Genomic DNA, 21,707 nt, shown 5'->3' on the forward strand with positions numbered 1-21,707 from the left:
GTAGCAACAGAGTTTGGCACGATGGGGACGGGATTTGGCACAGATGAGGGGCTGGGACAGGACGGCGATGAACTCGGGAGCTGCTGGCGGGGACAGCCCAGCCAGGCTGTCCCAGGATGTCCCCGTGGTGTCCCCATCACGACCCACCCCGGTGCCACCGGGCACACCCTGCGATGGGGGCGGCGCTGGGAACCAGCTCCTGCCAGCCCGGGGAGGCTCCTGGGGGATTCCTGCCCCAGTTCCTGCCCTCGGGGATGTCCCCATATCCCCAGAGGGAAGGAAGGGGGGGTCACAGTGGCAGTTCCATGGGGGGGTGGATGTCCTGCTCACACCCCCATCCCCGTCCCCTTTCCCATCCCCATTCCCGTTCCCAGTTCCCGCCTTCGCCAGCAGCCACCCCCCATTCCCAGGGAACACGGGATGATTCATCCCGGCCCCTTCCTCCTCCTCCTCCTCCTCTCCTCCTCGGAGCGCCGCTGATTCATCGCCTCTGGGGGATGCACAGGGGGCCGGGCACCCTCCCCGCCGGGCACGGGGCCATCCCAGCACGGCCCGGTTGGCACCGGGGATGCTCCGCTCCGCGCTGGGATCGCTCCCGGATCCTTCTTCCCGACAGGGAAGCGATTCCACCAAAACCTGGCAAGGGGGGGTTTGGGGCAAAAAAAGAGAATCTGGGAGCATCTCCTTTAGGATGGCTGCTGGGATGCTCCTGCTCTGCCCCTGTGTCCCAGCACTGTCCCTTTCTGGGACACGAGTGTCACTTTTGGGAGGATTATGTAATTCCGGCTGTTTTTTCAGTGCTTCAGTGACAGATTTCTGTCTCCTGTCGGTGCCATTGATCGTTTTATCGCGGCTTTTCGGGTACTGCCCGTCCTGAAATTCTCTCCTGCTCTGCCAGGTCCCCCCTCCAGGCCAGGGGACAGCACCCCAGGGTCCCCCAAAATCTCCCACCCAGCACCGCTGTACCCCTGAGTCCTCCCCAGTCCCATACCCAGCACATCAGAGCCTCCAAAACCCCAAATCCCTGGACCCCCACCCAGCATCCTAGCACCATGAGCCCCCCAAAATCCCACACACAGCAGCTCTGTAGCCCTGAGCACTCCAGGGTCCCCCAAAATCCCCCATCCAGCATCCCTGAGCACCCCAAAATCCCACATAAAGCATCTCTGTACCCCTTTTTTCAGCAGAAAGCCCCCTGAGCACCCATGAGCCCCCCAAAATCCCCCACCCAGCACCCCTGAGCCCCCCAAAATCCCCCTTCCCTGCCGAGCCCCCCAAAATCCCCCATTAACACCCCCCACCATCATCACGTGACCCTCCCCATTCATACCCTCTATGGCCCCGCCCCTTCTTTTCCTATTGGCTTCCGCCCGCGCGCCGCAGCCAATCACCGCCCAGCGCCGGCGGCGCGCGGAGGGGGGCGTCGCCGCGCGGGGCCGGCGCTGATTGGCTCCTCCCCTGGCCGTAGCCCCGCCCATAGCGGAAGCAGGAAGCGGGCGGGCCGGCCGTGACCCGCGGGCGGGCAGCGCCGGCCGCGCCATGACGGGAAAATCGGTGCGGGACGTGGAGCGCTACCAGGCGGTGCTGGCCGGGCTGCTGGCCGAGGACGAGAACAAGTTCTGCGCCGACTGCCAGGCCAAAGGTAGCGCGGATGGGCGGCGGAGCCTGCGGAGCCCGCGCCGCACCGGATGCACCCCCTCGGTGCCCCCCCCCCCCCCCACCCCAACCGCACCGGCCTCGCCGCTCGGTGCTCTCCGGTGTGGCCGCTCCGCTGAGGGTTGGACACCCCCGGCTGGGTCTGGTGGGGGTGATGCTTCCACCAGAGGGGAGCGCTCCGGAGGTGGCGAGGGGACAACGGTGCTGGCCCGGCGGTTACGGGGGTTGTGCGGGGGAAGAGGCTGAGCCAGCCCGGGGGGCTCGGGGCAGAGAACGGGGTGGGTTTGGGGCAGAGAACGGGGTGGGTTTGGGGCAGAGAACGGGGTGGGTTTGGGGGCACGAACGGGGTGGGTTTGGGGGCACGAACTGGATGGGTTTGGGGGCACGAACTGGATGGGTTTGGGAGCACGAACTGGATGGGTTTGGGGCAGAGAAGAGAGTGGCTTTGGGGGCAAGAATAGGGTGGTTTTACTGGAAAGAACCCGGTGGTTTTAGAGGAAAAAACTCCGTGGTTTGAGAGGGAGAACAGCGTGGGTTTTGGGGCAATAACCCGGTGGTTTTGACAGAAAGAACCCGGTGGTTTTAGGGAAAAGAACTCCGTGGTTTGAGGGGGAGAATAGGATGGTTTTGGGTGGGAAAAACGGGGTGGTTTTGGGGGCACAACATGGTTGTTTTGGGGGAAAGAGCTCCGTGGTTTGAGAGGGAGAACAGGCTGTGTTTGGGGAAGAGAACAGGGTGGTTTGGGGGGGGAGAACACGGTGGTTTTCAGCAGAAAACCCCCAGATTTTTGGCTGCAGCCCAGCTGGGTTTGGTGCGAGTTGCACCGCGAGGAGCTGCTGGGGGAACAAGGGGAGATGGGGAGGGACCGGCCCCAAATCTCCCTGTGGGGAATCCCGGGAAACACCCCAGAGAGGGTGCGGGGGCCTCTCCTGAAAGGGGGGAAGAAGAGGGACCGGGAAAACCCGGGGCTGTGGAATTGAGGGAATTCCAGGTGGGGAGTCACATCCTGTCCCCTGGGGCTGGAATGCCAGCGGCAGGACCTGCCCTGGATGCTGGGAGCACAGGGAGGGAGCTGTGACCTCACCCCGGCATCATGGACCACAGGAGGAATTCAGGTTTCTGGAATTCAGGTTTCTGTCCTCCTTCCCCACCTGAATTTTCCCTCTGAGGGTGGTGAGGCCCTGGCACAGGAATCTGTGGCTGTTCCATCCCTGGAATTGTTCAAGGCCAGTCTGGGATAGTGAAAGGGACAGGAGGAGCTTTAAGGTCCCTCCCAACCCAAACCATTCCATGTTTTTCTGATTCCAAGGTGTGTTATGACCCTGGTCTTATCTGAGAGAGGAAATGTTTGAATTTCAGAGGATAAAACAAAGGAATAAAACTGTTCCTTGTCCCCTGTGGATGCTGCTTTGTTTTCTTGCAGCAAAAGAGTTAAAGTTGCCCAAAATCCTGTTTTAATGAGCTGCCATAATCTCTTGGAGATCTGGACTTGAGCCTCTGTTTCCCAAGAGCTGCTGGAATTGAACTTGGAGGAGGGATTGGCCAAATCCATCTGTAAACAAAGGCCTTGGTGACCTCAGTGTGACCTCCAAAACTGCACAGCCCCCTTGAACAACGTTCAGAATTAGATAATTATGATTTCTTTTCACCCCAAACCACAATAGCCTCATCCCTCCCACCTGCCTGGAGCACACCTGGTGGTGGTGGAGATCAGGATGTTCCTCCACTGTGCCAATCCTTTATCTCTTGGCACCTCCTGGAGGGCAGCAATAGCTCCTTCATCTCAGCTCCCAGGCCTGGGAGAGGGCAAATTCCACCAAAATGGCAATAAATTCAACCCCACAGCTCTGGGTGATGGAGCTTCTCCTGGTCAGGACTCCAGATAATTAATTATTTATTAATTATTTACTTATTATTTATGATAATGAAGCTCTGGTGTGGAGTTGAGCTTTTCCAAAGCTGGAAGCTGCTCCTGGCTGGGAGCTGGGATTGCACCGATCCTGGAGAGCAGGCTGGGGCTGCCCCCAGCTATCTGATCCACTAATTACCCCCTGCACTAATGACATTCCTGGCAGTGGGGAATCTCCTCCTCCAGGGCATGAGCTGGCTCTGCCCAGAGCTCCAAGGAATTGCTGCGGTTTTGGGGCAGTTTTGGTGGTTTTGGTGCATGGAGCTGTCTCTGCCCAGAGCTCCAGGGATTTGCTGCAGTTTTGGGGCAGTTTTGGTGAATGGGGCTGTCTCTGCCTGAAGCTCCAAGGAACTGGTGCAGTTTTGGGGCGGATTTGGTATTTTTGGTGAATGGAGCTGTCTTGGCCCAGAGCTCCAGGGAATTGCTTCAGTTTTGGGGCAGTTTGGGTGTTTTTGGTGAATGGAGCTGTCTCTGCCCAGAGTTCCAGAGTATTGCTGCAGTTTTGAGGTAGTTTGGGTACTTTAGGTGACTGGAGCTGTTTCTTCCCAGAGTTTCAAGGAATTCCTACAGTTTTGGTGCAGTTTTGGTATTTTTGGTGACTGGAGCTGTTTCTGCCTGAAGCTCCAAGGAATTCCTGCAGTTTGGGGCAGTTTTGGTGAATGGAGCTGTCTCTGCCTGAAGCTCTAGGGAGTTCCTGCAGTTTGGGTATTTTTGGTGACTGGAGCTGTCTCTGCCCAGACTCCCAGGGAATTCCTGCAGTTTTGGGGCAGTTTGGGTACTTTTAGTGAATGGAGCTGTCTTGGCCCAGAGCTCCAGGGAATTGCTTCAGTTTTGGGCCAGTTTTGGTACTTTTGATCAATGTGGTGCCACAAGAGATGTCTCTGCATGGAGCTCCAAAGAATTGCTGCAGTTTTGGGACAGATTTGGTATTTTTGGTGAATGGAGCTGTCTCTGCCCAGAGTCCCAGGGTTTTGCTGCAGTTTTGGGGTAGTTTGGATACTTTAGGTGACTGGAGCTGTTTCTGCCTGAAGCTCCAAGGAATTCCTGCAGTTTTGGGGGAGTTTTGGTGAATGGAGCTGTCTCTGCCCAGAGCTCCAGGGATTTGCTGCAGTTTTGGGGCAGTTTGGGTACTTTTGGTGACTGGAGCTGTCTCTGCCCAGAGCTCCAGGGATTTGCTGCAGTTTTGGGGCAGTTTGGGTACTTTTGGTGAACATGGAGCTCTCCCAGCTCTGATGCCAAGGAAGTCCTGATGTTCCTCATGGAATAACTGCAGCATCCCACTCTGCCCGTGGAAAGGAGCCTGGGGTGGCTCCAGGTGGGGCCCTCAGCACTTCCAGGGGTGTCTGGAAGCAAAACTGGGCAGGGACTGGAGCAAACTGGGACAGTGGGAAATGTCCCTTGCCCACGGCAGAGGTGAATTAAATGGGATTTAAGGTCCTTCCCACCCGAGCAAGTGTGAGACTCTGTGAAATCCCAGGGTGCTTTTGCTGCTGCAAAAACTGCTCAGAGTTGTTGTTTTGCAGGAAATTGGGTGAAATCTCTTCACTGTCTTCCTCTTTTTGTTGCCAACCTCGTGTTTGGGGGAACTGGGAGAGCTGAGCCAGGGCACTTGATGAGTTCTAAGTCCTCTCCTTGGAGGTCTTTGCTGTGGGAATCACTTGGAAAAACACCTGGAGAGAGCAGCACTTGCTGGGCAGGTGGGATTTTTGCTGCTGGTGCCATTCCAAGGGGTGGCTGTGGTGTTCCTGTGTGTGTCTGAGAGATACCAGAGCTGCTGCACAGCCTCAGCTGAGCATCCAGCAGCACATTCCCTGCTTGGAACGTGAGAACCTGCAGCTGGGATGGCTGAGGGAGGGAGGGATGAGGTGAAATCTCTGTTGGGATCTGGAAAATTCCCATGGAGCGACACGGAGTGGATTCACTGCTGCTCCCGCAGCTGCTCTGCGCCCCCAGCTAATTGTGTTTGGTTCTCTCCTTCTCCCAAATCCTTCCCCCTGCTCTCCAGTCCCATCCATGCACCCAGCAGGCTCCGTGGATCCCGGGGCGGTGCCGTCGGAGCGGGAGCTCCCCGGGGAGCAGAGCCCAGAGGTTCCCCAGAGGGTTCAGGTTGCTCCCCCCTGGTCTGTCTGGCTCTTCATCCCTTTGTCTTGTGAGATCCAGGCTCTGAAAAAGGTGACATTCTCACTCCAAACTGGATGTTTCCTTCAATCCAGGAGGGATTTGTGCAGGCCTGAGGTGAAGCTCCACAAACTTCATCAGAGCAGGGTTGGTGCCAGGTGATTTTGCTTTCTATGGATGTTAAAATCCCTAGGAATTTCAGGTTGCCCTGTGCTCGCCCCTGGTCTGTCTGGCTCTTCCCTTCATCCCTTTGTCTTGTGAGATCCATGGGTTCCAGGCCTAAATCCATCCCTTATATCCTGAGGGATTAGGTGGGAGAAGTGAACACAGCATAAATCCAGGTTTAATTCTTCACCAAAAAAAAAGAAAAAAAAAGGGGGTAGGATTGGGGAAATCCCTGCCCAGAGGTGGGTAAATATGGGATGGGAAGGGGGAAAAGCTTGGGGTGGAGTAGGTGGTATGGGGAGCCTGACTTCTTATTATTGTCCTTTGGGGGAGCTGCTTTAGTCCAGCCTAACTCCTGTTAATCCAAACCAAACATTCCCTGAAAATCTGCGTGACTCAACTCCTCCTCCTCCAGCAGCCTCTTGAGCTGCAGCTGAATTTCCTTTGCAGGCAGAGCAATTCCAAGAGGAACTTTAATTTAAATAGCTGCTGGAACAGCTGCATGGGAGGGAGGAAGGAGGATGAGGATGGCAATGCTGATGGAGGGGGAGTGGTGCAGCCTGTGCCTTCCAAAACCCAGAGTGGAGGGGCTGGAACTGCTCAGCTCGGCTTAGGAAGTCTGGGATGAGGAGAAAGCTCAGCTTTAGGCAAGGGAATCTTGCCAGAGGGATCCTTGTGGGTTGTGTGTGTGTTCATTTGAATCCTCAGCTGCAGCCACAATATTCTGGGATCTTCCATTATTCTGCTTTTCTGCTCTTCCCAGCTCAGATCTGGTGCACAAAGGGAGTGGAAATGCTCCAAGATTCGCTTTTATCCCTCTGGAATCTTCACCTCAGCAGGGTAAAACTGGGAGAGGGCACAGCTCTGTCCACCCTGAGCCTGCCTGGAGCTGCAACTTCCCACTCAAGCAAGGGGAAAAAAGCATCAGTGCTCCCAACAGGGCTTTAGTGTGGAATTAGTTGTGGGAAGATCCCTTTTAAGCAGAGCTCTGAGTCACACTCGGCCCTACATCTGCCAGAAATAGGAATAATCCCCAGAGCAGCAGCAGCAGCACCTGGGCTCTCTGTGCTGACCCACCTGGGGAGTGGAGGTGGGAAAAGAAAATTCAACCCCCCCCCCCAAAAAAAAAATAAAATTACCCCACGTGATTCCCAGCTGGAGTAAAGTTTGTTCCTATAGAAACTGCCAGGAGTTATGTAAGGAAATGGCAGCTGCAGTGCAAAGGGAGCTCGTGCTCCAAAATGCAAAGTAGGTCTTGAAAGCGAGCAAAAAGTCAGGAATAGCTCAGGGCTCCTTCAGGTTGGTCCCTGGTAGTGATTGTTCCCTGTGTCCCAGGAAATCTGGGACAAAATTGGAGCTTTTAGGAGGAGCTGTCTTGAACTTGGAGCAGTGAGTGCAAGGCTGGGTTTACCTGGGCCTTAATAAATTGGTTTTTCTCTATTTTTGGTAATATATGCCGTTTCTTCCTGCCCCTTTCCCTAGGAATTTCAAGGGATGTTTAGCTCATGAGACTGAAAATCAGTATTACTGTAATCAAGATATTCATTCAGATTATTATGATTATCATGTTTAGCTCTAGATACTGCAAAAATTCTCAATCCATCAAAACTGACCCAGGACCTTCCTCTGCTCAGAGCTTTTTTTAAGGACTTGGCTTCTAAAACATCCTTAAATTAAATTGGAAAAACAGAGTCTAAATATTTTCAACACCAAATGACAAATTAAAAACATCTTTAAAAGCAGCAAAATTCTATTTACAGCATCAAAAGCCAACTTAGTGATGGCAGAGCTTCCACCCTGCTGCTCTGTTTACAGGTGCACCTATCACCTAAATTATTTGCATTTCATGGAAATTCAGACTTCCTTGGAATCTGCAATTTCTAGGATTGGCTGATGTGTGGTTTTGCTCCAAAAAATGATGCCACAGGAAGTCCATGGCTTGTGGAACTGACTGATTTTTTTTTTTTTTTTTTTATGTATATTTATATTTTTAAGCTGTGTCACCATCAGTGTTGATGATGTCACCCAGTTGTTTTTCATGGATCCTGGTGATAAAACTGCTTGAAATTGTCCCTGTCACCTTTTTATTGACTGGAGGAACATCCAACCCTTTCTGCAGCAGCAGGAAAGCCCCACCCTGCTGTTCACAGAAATTTTCATTTCCTCCACCTGCACTTCAAAGAACACGATGGTAGCAGTGATAAAACTGCTCATCTTTACCCAAAAACACACAAATCTTGGGCTTCAAGGCCACAAGCCCTCAAATATTGGATATTTTTTGCTAAACTGGAAAATTTTCTGTCAGAAATCAGAGCCAGCACCTTTGTTTTTCTTGCAAAATGTGGTTGAGGCCTGTAATTACTGTGTGGGGGGAAAAAAACTGAAAATGAAAATAAAACCCCCAAACAGCCCTTTCTTCTTTCAAAGGATGGCATAAAGTTGATTTTTTTGGGTGATTAAACTACTTGATCAGGTGCAGATTTTTATCAAACACATTTTGTGGGTGTTCTGGTGAGGGTTTGGCTTTAGCATCCCCTGAGAGCTGCACAAATCCCTCAGTCTGGGCCCAGATCTGGGAGCGCAGCAGGGATTAATCCCAAATCCGAGGTGGATCCCTGATCCCTGCGGCAGGACCCACGCTCAGCTCAGTTATTCATAGTGTTAATAACTCAGTAACATCATTTAAGTGGGGTTTTTTGGGCTTTCCTTTGGTTTCCCCCAAGTCCTGGAAGTGCAGAATCGACATTTCCAGCAAAGAGCAGAGGAAGTTGTTTTGCAAGAGAGGCCTTGTCACAGCTCTGAGCAGCGTGAATGGCAGAAAATCCTTGAGCAATTTCTTTCCAGAACAAGGAAACCACAAGGCAGAGGAACCTCTTGGAAACTGAGTTCTTTCCTCCTTTGACTCTGCAAAAAAAATGAGGATTATTCAGCTTGGACTCAAGGAAATTTGTCCCTGGTGAAAAGCTGAGGGTGTGGATAACCCCTGGCAGGGATTTTCTTGTTCCAAGGAGAATTCCCCACATCCCTTTTCCTCAGCCGGATGGTTCCACAGCCAGACATGGGGCATTTTTTTGGGATCCATGGAAGAAGCTGCTCATTTCCACTGGGAATATTTCACCAGGCTCTCCATTCTGATGCTCCCTCAATCCTGCCCATGGAAGCAGCTTTTTTTTTTTTTTTCTGCTCTTCCTTTTCCAAGGAGCTGTGGTTTTGCAGCCAGCTCCTGGTTTATTTTTAAATGCTTTCTGCAGAGTTATTACAGAAAAAAAAAAAAAAAAGTTGCCTCAGGAACTTGGGCCAGAATTTGGTGCCTGAGTGAGGGGTGAGGAGTGAATCCCCTCAGGATTTCTCAATTAAAACCCCTCCAGGGTGTGAACTTGGAGCAAGTGACTCATTTGGAGCAGGCTCCTCAGGCTGGGAGTTGAAAAGGGAATTAGGCTGGGGGTTTTAAAGGGAATTAGGATCCTTTTCAGTCATTCAGATTATTCAGCAGCCCTTGGAGCATTAATGAGCAGCATTAGATGGGGACTGGAGCTGGCACGAGCAGCTTGGTATGTGGAGTTTGTTTTGACAGGCTGGGATGTAAAACAGGCTCTGGAATTGTCTCCTGGAGCTGGGCACTGAATCCCTGCTGGACCCTCCTCCCTTGGGAATGTTCAGGAAAACTGGGAATGAAAATTCACTGAGCAAGGGATGCTCTGGGGTTTGTGATCCTCCTGCAGCCCCTGCCAAGCTTGGAGTCTGAGCTAACCCAAATCTTGTGCCAGAGCTCAGTGGGCAGCCAGCCTCTGAAAATGTTGGGATTCTCACTCCAAATTGGTTTTTCCTTCAATCCAGGAGGGATTTGTGCAGGCCTGAGGTGAAGCTCCACAAACTTCCTCAGAGCAGGGGTGGTGCCAGGTGACTTTGCCTTCCATGGATGTTAAAATCACCCCAGCATCATAAAATCAGACATAAAATCATCGTAAAGCTGAGACAGAAGCGGTGGCAGCACCAGGCAAGGCTGGCACTGGAGCAAACTCCCAATTTTCCATGTGGGAATGGGGTTTCCATTTTGGCCTGGTGCCTCTGAGGGCCCTCAGCCTCAGGGGAATTGATTTTAGAACATCAACCCGAGGATTCATGCAAGAAACATTTTTTTTAAGTGGTTTAAGGAGCTGAATGTTTCTGTTGGCCTTGTCCTCAACCTCTGGGAGATAAATAAATCCATAATTCCCTGAGCCAGGAGGGTGAGGTGCCCCTGTCCTCAATTAGAGGTGGGTGTCAGGGTGTGCCCACTTTTTGTGAGGGGTGATAATTCCCCCAGGCAGCTCTGCAGCGCTGATTAAAGCTGCCCCGTTGTTATTTATTGATATCACCCCCTTTTTCTCAGAAAAAAATGTTCCCCTAAACTCCAACCCAGGCGTTTTTCCCCCTTTTTATCACTGAAGCTGCTGCAGAGTCTGAGCTGGGGTTGAGTTTTGGGGAAGTGAAAAGCAGCAGCACGGGCTGAAAGTCACATCTGGAGATGCCACCTGGAGCTTTTTCGAGTCGAGTCACCTTGAAAAGAGCTGTGAAACCCTGGGGAAATGCCTGCAAAAAGCCCTAAAAAGCCAAATCTGAGCCGCTGGGCACTTGCAGGGAGATTTTTAGTGGGAGATGTTCCAGTGTGAGCTGCTCCAAAGAGGGAAGTGGGAGGTTGTTTACATCTGCACCAAACCCTTCCCCCCTCCCACAACCTCAGGGCTTTATGAGACATTTTAAAAGAACATTTTTCGGAGGCATTTGAAGGTTAAAGTGTTGGTTTAGTTAAGCTGGGTGTCTGGGAAGGGGATGTTGGATCCAACCCGACCCCAGCAGGGTTTGCTGTGGCTGCAGGATTAGGGAGCATTTTGGGAAATTCAGATTTCCTCCCTGTGTGGCTCTGAAGTCCCTCCTGTCACACAGCAGAGCCCTGAGCTGCTGGGGTCACAGTCTGTGAAAACCAACCCCACATCTCCCAGATCCTCTATTCCCTGCGGGTTTGAGACCTTTCCTGCAGCTCCTCCTGGCTGTGCAGGGACACCCAAATCCCAGCTGGAATCTCCCCAGGGAACAGCTCCCCCCTGGTTGTATAATGAGTTTATTGCTGGGAGGGGTGCAAAAACCCCCTAAATATTCATTTTAATTTAAATATAACCAAGCTGCTCCATCCTGGCTCTCCCAGAATTTGGATTCAGGAATTGCAGCACATTCCAGACGTGGTTCCCTTGTTGTCCCAGAGCCCTGAGGGGACACTGGAGCAGCAGGAGGATGTGACATTAACCCTGAGTCATGTTTTAGTGGGAGGTTGTGGTGGCCTGAGCTGGTCCATGTGACAAACCCAGTGAGCTGATTACTCCAGGAGCTGCCCATTAATCCTTTTAGTCCTATCAAGGCTAAATTTATCTGGAGTTTTAAATCTAACCTTGAATCTCATGATAATCCTGCCAGCAGTCTCACGTTAGAGCCCTGGGGGTGGATCTGGGAGAGAATTCCATGCAGAAATCACAGGAAGGATCCTGGCTAAAGGGTTTTATTCCCAGTTTTTTGGGCATGTTCAGGTGGTGCTGAAGCTGTGGGTTTTGCTTTGATAATAAAGGAGGTAATAAAGGGACTGAGGTGTAGGCAAGAGTGTCTGGGAAGTGAATTTCTCAGCTCCATTAAATTGATATCATTCCCAAAGGCCACTCCTGGAGAGGGAAAAAACAGCAAATAATGGCAGGAAAGGCCAGAAAATTTAATAAAGGCATTTTTAAAGTGAATTCCCTGGAAGAGGTGCTGGAGTTACCTGTTGGAGGTTGGATACCTGTGCTCTGGAAGGGTCTCTGAGTGCATTATCAGCTCCAAATCCCTCAGGATGCTCCAGGCTTTCCCCAGGAACAGGAATTAAACTGTTAACAGCATCTCAAATACAGCACTGCTTTTTTAGGGCTTTGAAATTACACTTTCCCCCTCTCTTCCCCCTCCCACCTCCCTCTCATTAACTCGAGGCTCTGCTATTTTAGCTGTGGCAAGAAAAGCAGGATAACTCTTCATCATCCAGAAGAATGTCTGGGAAAAAAGGGCTGGTGGAGGATGTTTGATCCCTAAATCTGTGTTTTCCCAGTTTCTCGTGCACTGGGACACCAGTTTGTGTTGGGAGCTGGGAGAAAAAGGTTTAATTTTTAAAAATTCCTAAGATATTCAGGATTGAGGGTCTGGGAGAGGGGTGGGAACTCCTGTGGATCTCTGTATGCCCTGCTGGGATTCCTGGGTGCATCTGAGCTCCTTTATCTTTCCCTTCTGGATGTTTTTTGGTTTTTGATCCCTGGCATGATCTCCCATCCACAGCTTGGAGCTGTCCTGCATGAAAACCAGGAATGTCTGACCTTATTAATCAATGCCTTTATTTTATTTTGACCCAGGAAAAGCAAATCATGTCCATCAGAGCTGTGGAAACTGGAGTGAACTGATCATTCCTTGGGCTGGGATTGATTTTGGGGCCAAATCCTGGGCTTGGTGCTTGGTCCTGGCTCAGCTGGGAATTCCTGCCCAGCACTGAGGAGATTTGAAGATGCTGAGTGGGGTTTTTTTTTTGCTGTAGGGAATATTCTGGAGCTGATTCCAGGTTATTCAGGAAAAAAAGCAGGATCACAGACATGGCAGAGCTCAGTGGGGTTGGAGTTTTTTGGGGGCTTTAAATTCCTGTTTTCTTCCCTCTTCTTGTGTGGATGGAAGAGGAAGGCAATAAATCAGGGATAATGATTGGAGGAGATCTTGGAAGGGTTTTATCCAATTCCTTCCTCAGAGCAGGAAAAATGCAAATTTTACCTCAAATTCAGCTGTTTTGGAGGGATTTTAGTTTTGAGGGGTTTTAGATCAGTAACAGCACAGGTGTGAGCTTTTTCTTGGTGAAATCAGGAACTTTTTCCCTCATGTCAGTGATTTTTTTCCCTCACAGAAAGAAAAGGACAAAACTGTTTCAATTCCTGATTTTTTCCCTCCTGGAGTTGTTTGATTTGTGTGGATGGAAGAGGGAGGCAATAAATCTCCAGGGACAATGATTGGAGGAGATCTTGGAAGGGTTTTATCCAATTCCTTCCTCAGAGCAGGAAAAATGCAAAAATTTACCTCAAATTCAGCTGTTTTGGAGGGATTTTAGATCTGAGGGGATTTAGATCAGTAACAGCACCAGGTGTGAGCTTTTTCTTGGTGAAACCAGGAATTTCTTCCCTCATGTCAATGATTTTTCCCTCACAGAAAAAAAAGGTGAACAAAACTGTAAATTCTTGAGGTTTTTTTCCCCTCTTGGAGCTGTTTGATTTGTGTGGATGGAAGAGGGAGGCAATAAATCCCCAAGGATAAAGATTGGGAGCATCCTCCTGATGGTGGAATTCCAGTTTCCAGCCTGGATGAGAACCCAAAGGCCTCAATCCCAGTTCACTTGGTGCAGTTTCCCAGTTCCTCCAGGCAAAAACAAAAATTAAAAAAGGGTTGGATTGGTGGAAAACACTTTCTTGTCTCTTCCCAGGGCCACGATGGGCATCCTGGAATATTGGGGTGTTCATCTGCATCCGCTGTGCTGGGATCCACAGGAACCTGGGAGTTCACATATCCAGGGTCAAATCTGTCAACCTCGACCAGTGGACACAGGAACAGATCCAGGTGAGGGCTGGGGTAACACACTGAGGGTTTTGGTTTTTAATAAACCAAGCCAGGATAGCCCAAAAAAATACGGGGGAAGTGGAGGAGGAAGAAGAATTCCAGCTGGGATGGACTGGGAGGGAAAAGAGCAATAAAATGTCCTCATTCCAAGCTGGACAAACAGCAGAGAGTAAAGCTTAAGGAGCTGCAAATCTCTGTTAAATTACCAATTTCTGCTTCCCACCTCTCCTTCCAGAGGGATTTGGGGTTGCTAACAGGATATTTATCCTGCCTTGGATTAAAAATTGCTTAGAATTGGCAAATGGGGCGGGAGGGGATTGGAGCAGCTGCCTCAGCATCCCCGGGAGGTGAAAAGTGGCTTTCAGGAGGATCCCCCTTCCCTGGATTTCTCTTCCCTGGCAGCCTGGGGTGCTGTGGGAGAGCTTTAATGTTTGGGAAAGGAGAATTTGAAGGAGTTTTTTTTTGGATTTCAGTGCGTGCAGGAGATGGGGAATGGCAAAGCCAATCGTCTCTACGAAGCCTACCTGCCCGAGAACTTCCGGAGGCCCCAGACAGACCAGCATCCTTTTCATTTCCTGGGAAAACGTGGAAAATTCCATGGAGATTTCCATCCTGGAGCTGTGTGGTTAAACCTCCCTGTAGGAGAGGTTGTTCCCTTGGGCAGGGAATGGGAATGAAGGGGTTGGGGTGGAGAACTGGGACACCAAGGTGACCACAGGAGGTTTCTCCTTATTTCAGAGCCTGCTTGGATTGGGACAATAAAAAACTGGGAAATATTCACTCTGAAATTCTCATCTTAGAAGAGCAAAGAGAATCAAAATCCCTTTTTTCCAGTGGGATTTATCTCATTCAGATCTCTGACGTTTCAGAGTGAACCCAAAAGCTGAAGGTTTTGGAGGGAATGGGAGGGTTGGGTTTTTTCCAAAGTGCTGAATATTCCAAAGGCTCCATGGAGACCTAACTGTGGCCTTCCAGGACCTGAAGGAGCTGCAAGAGAGATGGAGAGAGAGGATTTACAAAGGACAGGATGGAGGGGGCGGATTTTGGTAGAAGTGGGATTTTGGGAAGGAATTCCTCCCTGTGAGGGTGAGGAGAGGCTGGAATGGATTTCCCAAAAAAAAATAAATAAAAAAAATTGTGGCTGCCCCATCCCTGGAAGTGTTCCCCAGGCTGGATGGAGCTTGGGATAGTGGAAGGTGCCCCTGCCCGTGGGATTTAAGGTCCCTTCCAACCCAAACCAGGCTGGGAAATCTCTGATGGAATTTTCAGTGCTTCAGCTGTAACTCCCACCTTGCAGGAATGCTGAGTAAGCAGGGATAGAATGATGTGAACCTAAAAAAAAAACACCCACAAAAGCACCTTTCCACCATCATTTTTTGAGTTCACCTGGTACCTGAGGTGTTTTTTGAGGTGCAGGATCCTGTTGTGACCACTGTGATCTGAATGTGCTGAGGGGATGCTTGGGGCAAACAAAACAAAAAAACAGTGGAGAAAACACAGCAAGAGCTTAAATCCTGATTTAATTCCCTTTTTATAGCACTGAAATAACCTGAAATAACCCAGGGGCAAAAAGCAAGTTGGGATCCAGCAGTAAATTATTTTAAGAAAGTTACTGCTGGAAATGCTCTTTAAACAATGATTTAATTTAGTTACAGCCTGTACCTTGTTCCTCCCTGTCAAATAAGGCTTCTATTCTGGAATCCTTTGTCCTTAACCAGCTGCTGTAGAGCTGTGGAGAGTTTTATCCGGGATAAATATGAAAAGAAGAAATACATGGACAGAAGCATCGACATCAACGCCTTCAGGGTGAGTCTGGAGGCCTAAAATTGTGATTAAAACGAAATATTGAAATATATGTATTGAAATATTCCCTGTGTCAGGAGAAATCCCTTCTCCAGAGCTGCTTGAACTCCATGGAGTGAATTCCTGAGGAGATTTGAAGGTGCTGAATGGGTTTTGTTGTAGGGAATATTCCAGGTTATCCAGGAAAAAAAGCAGGGTCACAGACATGGCAGAGATCAGGGGGTTGGAGTTTTTTGGGTGGTTTAAATTCCTCTTTTCTTCCCTCCTCTTCATCTCACTGGTTGGTTTGTGTGGATGGATGTCTCGCATTGGAGGAGGTCTTGGAAAGGATTTTATCCAATTCCTTCCTCAGAGCAGGAAAAATGCAAAATTTACCTCGAATTCAGCTTTTTCTGAGGGATTTTCGATCTGGGGAGTTTTAGATCAGTAACAGCACCAGGTGTGAGCTTTTTCTTGGTGCAATCATGAATTTTTACCCTCACGTCTGCCATATTTTCCCTCACAGAAAGAAAAGGACAACAAAACTGTGTAAAGTCCTGATTTTTTTTTTCCTCTTGAAGCTCTTTGATTTGTGTAGATGGAAGAGGGAGGCAATAAATCAGGGATAATGATTGGAGGAGATTTGGAAAGGATTTTATCCAATTCCTTCCTCAGAGCAGGAAAAATGCAAAATTTACCTCAAATTCAGCTTTTTCTGAGGGATTTTCGATCTGGGGAGTTTTAGATCAGTAACAGCACCGGGTGAGAGCTTTTTCTTGGTGCACTCATGAATTTTTCCCCTCATATCAGTGATTATTTTCCCTCACAGAAAGAAAAGGACGACAAATGGAAAAGGACCAACGAGTCAGAAAGAAAACTGGAACCCATCATCTTTGAGAAGGTGAAAATGGTAAGATCAGGAAGAAAAGCCAGGCAGACACCCCTGAGGCAGAGCAGAGGGATTCCAGCCTCCTCTGGGAGCATTTTTCTGGCCTCAGTCACAGCCTGGGTGCTTTGAGTCACCGCTGGGAGTTTGTTTTGCTCTGCTCCCCGGACACTGAGCAGATGTGCGGGTTGGAATCCAGCTCTTCCCTGCTGGTTTTTCCAGCTCCAGCAGCTGCTTCTCCCTGGTTTAGAGCCTCCTTGGATTTGACAACCTATTGGGACAATAAAAAACTGGGAAAATATTCGCTCTGAAATTCTCATTTCGGGGAGAGCAAAGAGAATTTTAATTTATTTTTTACTTAAATCCACTGGGAAAAAAAAAAAGGGGGATTTTAAGGGTTAATCTTGTTAAAAACCATTGTAAATCATGTAAAACCATTTCAGAGTGATCCCAAAAGCTGCCCAAGGTTTGTGTTGTTTCTTTCCCTCCAGCCTCAAAAGAAGGACGAAACGCAGCAATCCAGGAAAAGTTCCCCCAAATCTGAGCCAGTCATGGACTTGCTGGGCCTGGGTAAGAGAAATTGCTGTAGAAAATGTGGGAATCTGAGGAGTTCCAGTGCTCATTTTCCCTGTCAGGTGAACAATTCCAGGAATCCTGCAGGAATATTCAGTTTAGGAAGAGTTTTCCATGTGTTTCCCTTTTTTGCTGGAGCCCGTGGTTTTCCAGGGGCAGCTGGAGCTTTATGGGAATTGAGGGGTTTTGTGGGAATTTGAGGAGTTCCAGTGCTCATTTTCCCTGTCAGGTGAACAGTTCCAGGAATCCTGCAGGAATATTCAGTTTGGGAAGAGTTTTCCATGTGTTTCCCTTTCTCCTGGAGCCTTTGGTGTTCCAGGAGCACCTGGAGCTTCATGGGACAAACAGAACCCAGGGGCACTTCCCAAATCCTTCTCCAGGCCCTTCCCAGCTGCAGAGGGATGAGGAAGGTGGGGATCAGGTGTCTGGGAGGGTGGCACAGAGGGGCACACCCAGGACATCTGTGTCCCTGCAGACGCCCCGGTGACAGCGCCCGTCACCAACGGCCGGCCCTGCAGCCTGGAGAAGGACCTGGACCTCTTTGCATCCGTGGGATCCAGCTCAGACTCCTCCAGGAAGGTGAGCCGGGAGTGCTGGGGCTTGGAAAAGCCTGGTTGGGTCACGGAACCACGGGGTCATTTGGGATGGAAGGGACATTAAAGGGCAGGGATGCCTTGCACTGTGCCAGGGTGCTCCAGGCTGGTCTTGGACACTTCCAGGGATGGGGAATCCATCTGGGAATGCAGCGTTTCACCACTGTCTGCCCTAAACCTTGCTTCATCTAAATGTCCCTTAATTAAATCCTGAAATCTCCCTCTTCCATATTGAAGAATGAGGAATCTCCCTCTTCCATTCCCACAGCTGTGCCACTGTTTTCACCACACACATCAACTGTCTGCCCTGAATGTTCCTTCATCTAAATGTCCCTTAATTAAATCCTGAAATCTCCCTCTTCCATTCCCACATCTCCCTCTTCCATTCCCCTAAACCTTGCTTCATCTAAATTTCCCTTAATTAAATCCTGCAATCTCCCTTTTCCACGTTGAAGAATGAAGAGTGTCCCTCTTCCATTCCCACATCTGGCAAAGCTGTGCCACTGTTTCACCACACGCAACTGCCTGCCCTAAACCTTGCTTCATCCAAATTTCTTAATTAAATCCTGAAATCTCCCTCTTAATCTAAAATGAAATCTCCCTCCTCCACGTTGAAGCATGAGGAATGTCCCTCTTCCACGACCCCAGCACGTCCCTGTGTGTGGATGGGTATTCCCCTTTGCCCCATGCTGGGTTTTGCCCTGATCCTGTCTGTCTGTCTGTCTGTCTCTCCCAGGTTGTTGGTTCCATGCCAACCTCTGGAAGCGCCGGCTCCGTTCCCGAAAATCTGAATCTGTTCCCGGAGCCCGGAGGCAAAGGGGAGGAGGTGGGGAAGAAGCAGCTCTCCAAAGACTCCATCCTGTCCCTGTACGGCTCCCAAACGTCCCAGGTGCCAGCACAAGGTAACCCTGGTGTGAGCTGGGACCAGGGGAGGCTGGGTGGGGTGCCCTGGGGGTGACAAACTTCAGGAGAAATGGGAATGTGGGTGATCCCTGAGAATCCAGAATGGGGACGGTGGGAAGGGAATGTGAAGCTCATCCTGTTCCAGCCACGCACTTTCCACGATCCCAGGGTGCTCCAAAGCCGGCCTTGGGCATTTCCAGGGGTGGGGCAGCCACAGCTTCTCTGGGAAATCCATTCCAGTCCCTCACAGGGAGGAATTCCCTGCCAATATCCAACCCTGCCTCTGGCACTGGGAATGAGGGAGGAATTCCCTCCCAATATCCAACCCTGCCTCTGGCACTGGGAATGAGGGAGGAATTCCATTCCGATATCCAACCCAACCCTCTGGCACTGGGAATGAGGGAGGAATTCCATCCCGATATCCAACCCAACCCTCTGGCACTGGGGATCAGGGAGGAATTCCCTCCCAATATCCAACCCAACCCTCTGGCACTGGGAATGAGGGAGGAATTCCTTCCCAATATCCAACCCAAATCTGCCCTTTAGCTCTGGGAATCAGGGAGGAATTCCCTCCCAATATCCAACCCAACCCTCCAGCACTGGGAATGAGGGAGGAATTCCATCCCAATATCCAACCCAAATCTGCCCTTTAGCTCTGTGAACCAGGGAGGAATTCCTTCCCAATATCCAACCCAAATCTGCCCTTTAACACTGGGAATCAGGGAGGAATTCCATCCTGATATCCAACCCAACCCTCTGGCACTGGGAACCTATTCCTGCACGCCGCTGCCCAAATTCCCTCTCCATCTTCACTGAGAGCTGTGAGCAGCACAAAGAACAGCTCAGCCTGGGCATCCCCAACCAGGCTGTGGCTGGAATTGTGACATCCCAGCCCCTGAACTGACCCGTTTTTTCCCTCCCTGCCTTTTTCCAGGAGCGATGTTCATGGCGCCGGCTCAGCTGGGCTATCCCGCCGCTCCCTACGCCGCCTTCCCGGGGGTGCCCCCTTCCAGCAGCATGATGGGGGGCTTGATGGCCCCGTCCGTGGGCATGCTGGCCCAGCCCGGGGCTGCTGGCATGGTGGCACCCGTGGCCATCCCAGCAGGCTACGTGGGCAACGTGCTGGGCGTTCCCAACGGGATGATGGGGACGCAGCAGCCCGGGTACGTGGCCGGGGTGGCCGCGGTGCCCCCGGCCGTGTACGGGGTGCAGCCAACGCAGCAGCTGCAGTGGAACCTCGCCCAGGTGAGGGGGAGGCTCCTGGAGGGGTTTTCCAGGGGTTTTTTCTGGAGTTGGGAAGGGGAGGAATGAGGGGATACGCAGCGGGTTGGGCTTGGGGTGGGATCGGGGTTGGTTGTGGAGGGGGGGAGTGGGAGAGCCTGAGTGAGCCCAGGATGGCTCAGGGTGGGAAAGAATCCCAGAGGTTGAGTCCAATCCCAGCCTCATCTCCCATGGACACCTCCAGGGCTGGGGACTCCAAAATTCCCTGGGCAAGTCCAAGGCCTCACCACCCTTTCCATGGGGAAATTCCTGCTGGTGTCCACCCTGTCCTGAAGTCCTCCCATACCTGGAGACTCCAAACCTCCTTGGAAAAATTCCAAGGCCTGATCACCCTTTCCATGGGCAAATTCCTGTTGATATCTAGCCCGCCCTGAAATCCTCTCATACCTGAGGACTCCAGAATTCCCTGGGCAATCCCAAGGTCTGCTTACCCTTTCCATTGGGAAATTCCTGCTGATGTCCATCCTGTCCTGAAGTCCTCCCACATCTGGAGACTCCAAACCTCCTTGGATGAATCCCAAGGCCTCACCACCCTTTCCATGGGGAAATTCCTGCTGCTATCCCGAGGACCCTCAAGTCCCCCCATGCTGGGGAGCCCCTCCCCTGCTCCCCTTCGGGGCTCTGCTGGTTTTGGGAGCTGTGGGCAGCGTCCAGGCCCATCCCTGACCTCTCTCCTGTCCCGTTTGCAGATGACCCAGCAGATGGCTGGGATGAACTTCTATGGAGCCAATGGAATGATGGGCTATGGACAGTCCATGGGAGGAGGAGGAGGAGGAGGAGGAGGAGGAGGAGGAGCCCAGGGCAGCAACCCCTCCCTCAGCTCCCCGCTGTGGAAATGAGCCCTCGCTCGCACGTGACCATTTCTGCCTTTGTTCTGTTCTCCAGACCTGCTCCATCAGACATTCAGGGTTTTTTGCTTTCAGGTTTTGGGTGGGGGGTGACCCAGCCCAAACTGAATTTTTTTTTTTTTTTTTTTTTTTTTTTCTTTTTTCCTCCATCCCTGAGCTCCATCTCTGCCTTTCCACTGTCACAGCCACGGGGACAGCTGGGTGGCAATGCCACCACGAGCTCAGCCCCGTCCTCAGCACAGTCAATGCACACAGGGGAGGGGAAACCTCCCTGCACAAAGCTCCACCCGAGCTCCTGGGTAGCACTTGATGCCCTGCTGGGCACCTGGGCACAGGTGGGACTGGGAAATCTGGACTGAATCCTGCCCAGAAAGCTGGGATTTCTCACTTCAACTTGCAGTGTTAGATTTATTATTTTTGGGGTTTTTTTGGTGGTTTTTTTTTTTTTTGGGGGGGGGGTGGGGAACCTCATTTGGTGCTGAGGAACTGGATCTAAGCCGAGCCCAGGGGCAAGCAAGCCTTGCTACCTCCTCCCTCGAGGGGAGCTCTCCCTGCTCCCACCCTCCTTGGAACCAAAGTCCTTGGGAAAAGCCCCTCTCCCACCCACCCACCCTGAGCAAGCAGGAATCTCGCCCAGAGTGGGGGCAAAGCCGATGGAATGTGAAAAACTTGCACTCCAGAGTGAACTTTTCTGGCTGGTGTTAAGATTTGATGGGATTTCACTTTTAACAATCTTAACCAGAGTTAATTCTCCGGGGCCCAGAGCCCTGTGCAAGTTTTCTTACACTTTTAAAAATTATTCTGACATCCTAATTTATACTTTTTTCATATTATTTCTTTTTTTTTTTTTTTCTGTTTTGTTTCGTTCTTGTTGTCGTTGTTCCTGTGTAAAATCCTGGTTCCTCCCTTTCCTGGCTCGCTTGGGACATTTTAATCTTAGGCAGATTTCTTTTCTCATCTCCAGTAGAACCCAAAACTGCTTCAAAAGTCAGCAAGAAGTTGGACTTGTGGTCTGCTCTCTCCTGTGGATATGTAAATTCCCAAATAAAACATTGCAGTGGACTCCTCTGGTGCTGGTGGTCACTCCAGGTGTGGGAATTCAGGGGATTTCATCCCAAAAATCAGCCCAAATTCCCTCTGGTTTTGGGCTCTGTCCCAAATGCCAGGGAGCTGAGGGAGCACAGCCAGGCCTGGAAGAATCCAAAGTTGACACTTTTATATACAAACCCCTCAGCTTTGGGATGGAGGGAAGGTGGAGCAGAATTCCTGCAGCTGCTGGGATGAAATTATTTCATTCCAGCTTTAATTCCATTATTCCAACCGTTTTAAACTCGGGTTTAACAAAACCT

General features: G+C 50.7%; 1 protein-coding gene across 1 annotated transcript; it reads left to right on the forward strand.

The window, feature by feature from the left end:
- The first annotated feature begins 1,493 nt into the window (after positions 1-1,493).
- SMAP2 (small ArfGAP2) lies at positions 1,494-21,420 on the forward strand. Its single transcript, XM_036397209.2, has 10 exons — positions 1,494-1,642; positions 13,359-13,492; positions 13,966-14,051; positions 15,220-15,298; positions 16,104-16,184; positions 16,652-16,730; positions 17,209-17,312; positions 18,063-18,228; positions 19,164-19,474; positions 20,200-21,420. Exons 1-10 carry the CDS (start codon positions 1,540-1,542, stop codon positions 20,347-20,349), a joined length of 1,293 nt encoding a protein of 430 aa, XP_036253102.1. The 5' UTR covers positions 1,494-1,539; the 3' UTR covers positions 20,350-21,420.
- The last annotated feature ends 287 nt before the right edge of the window (positions 21,421-21,707 follow it).

This window comes from Molothrus ater, chromosome 24, assembly GCF_012460135.2.
Source record: "Molothrus ater isolate BHLD 08-10-18 breed brown headed cowbird chromosome 24, BPBGC_Mater_1.1, whole genome shotgun sequence".
In the NCBI taxonomy this organism is placed as follows: Eukaryota; Metazoa; Chordata; class Aves; order Passeriformes; family Icteridae; genus Molothrus; species Molothrus ater.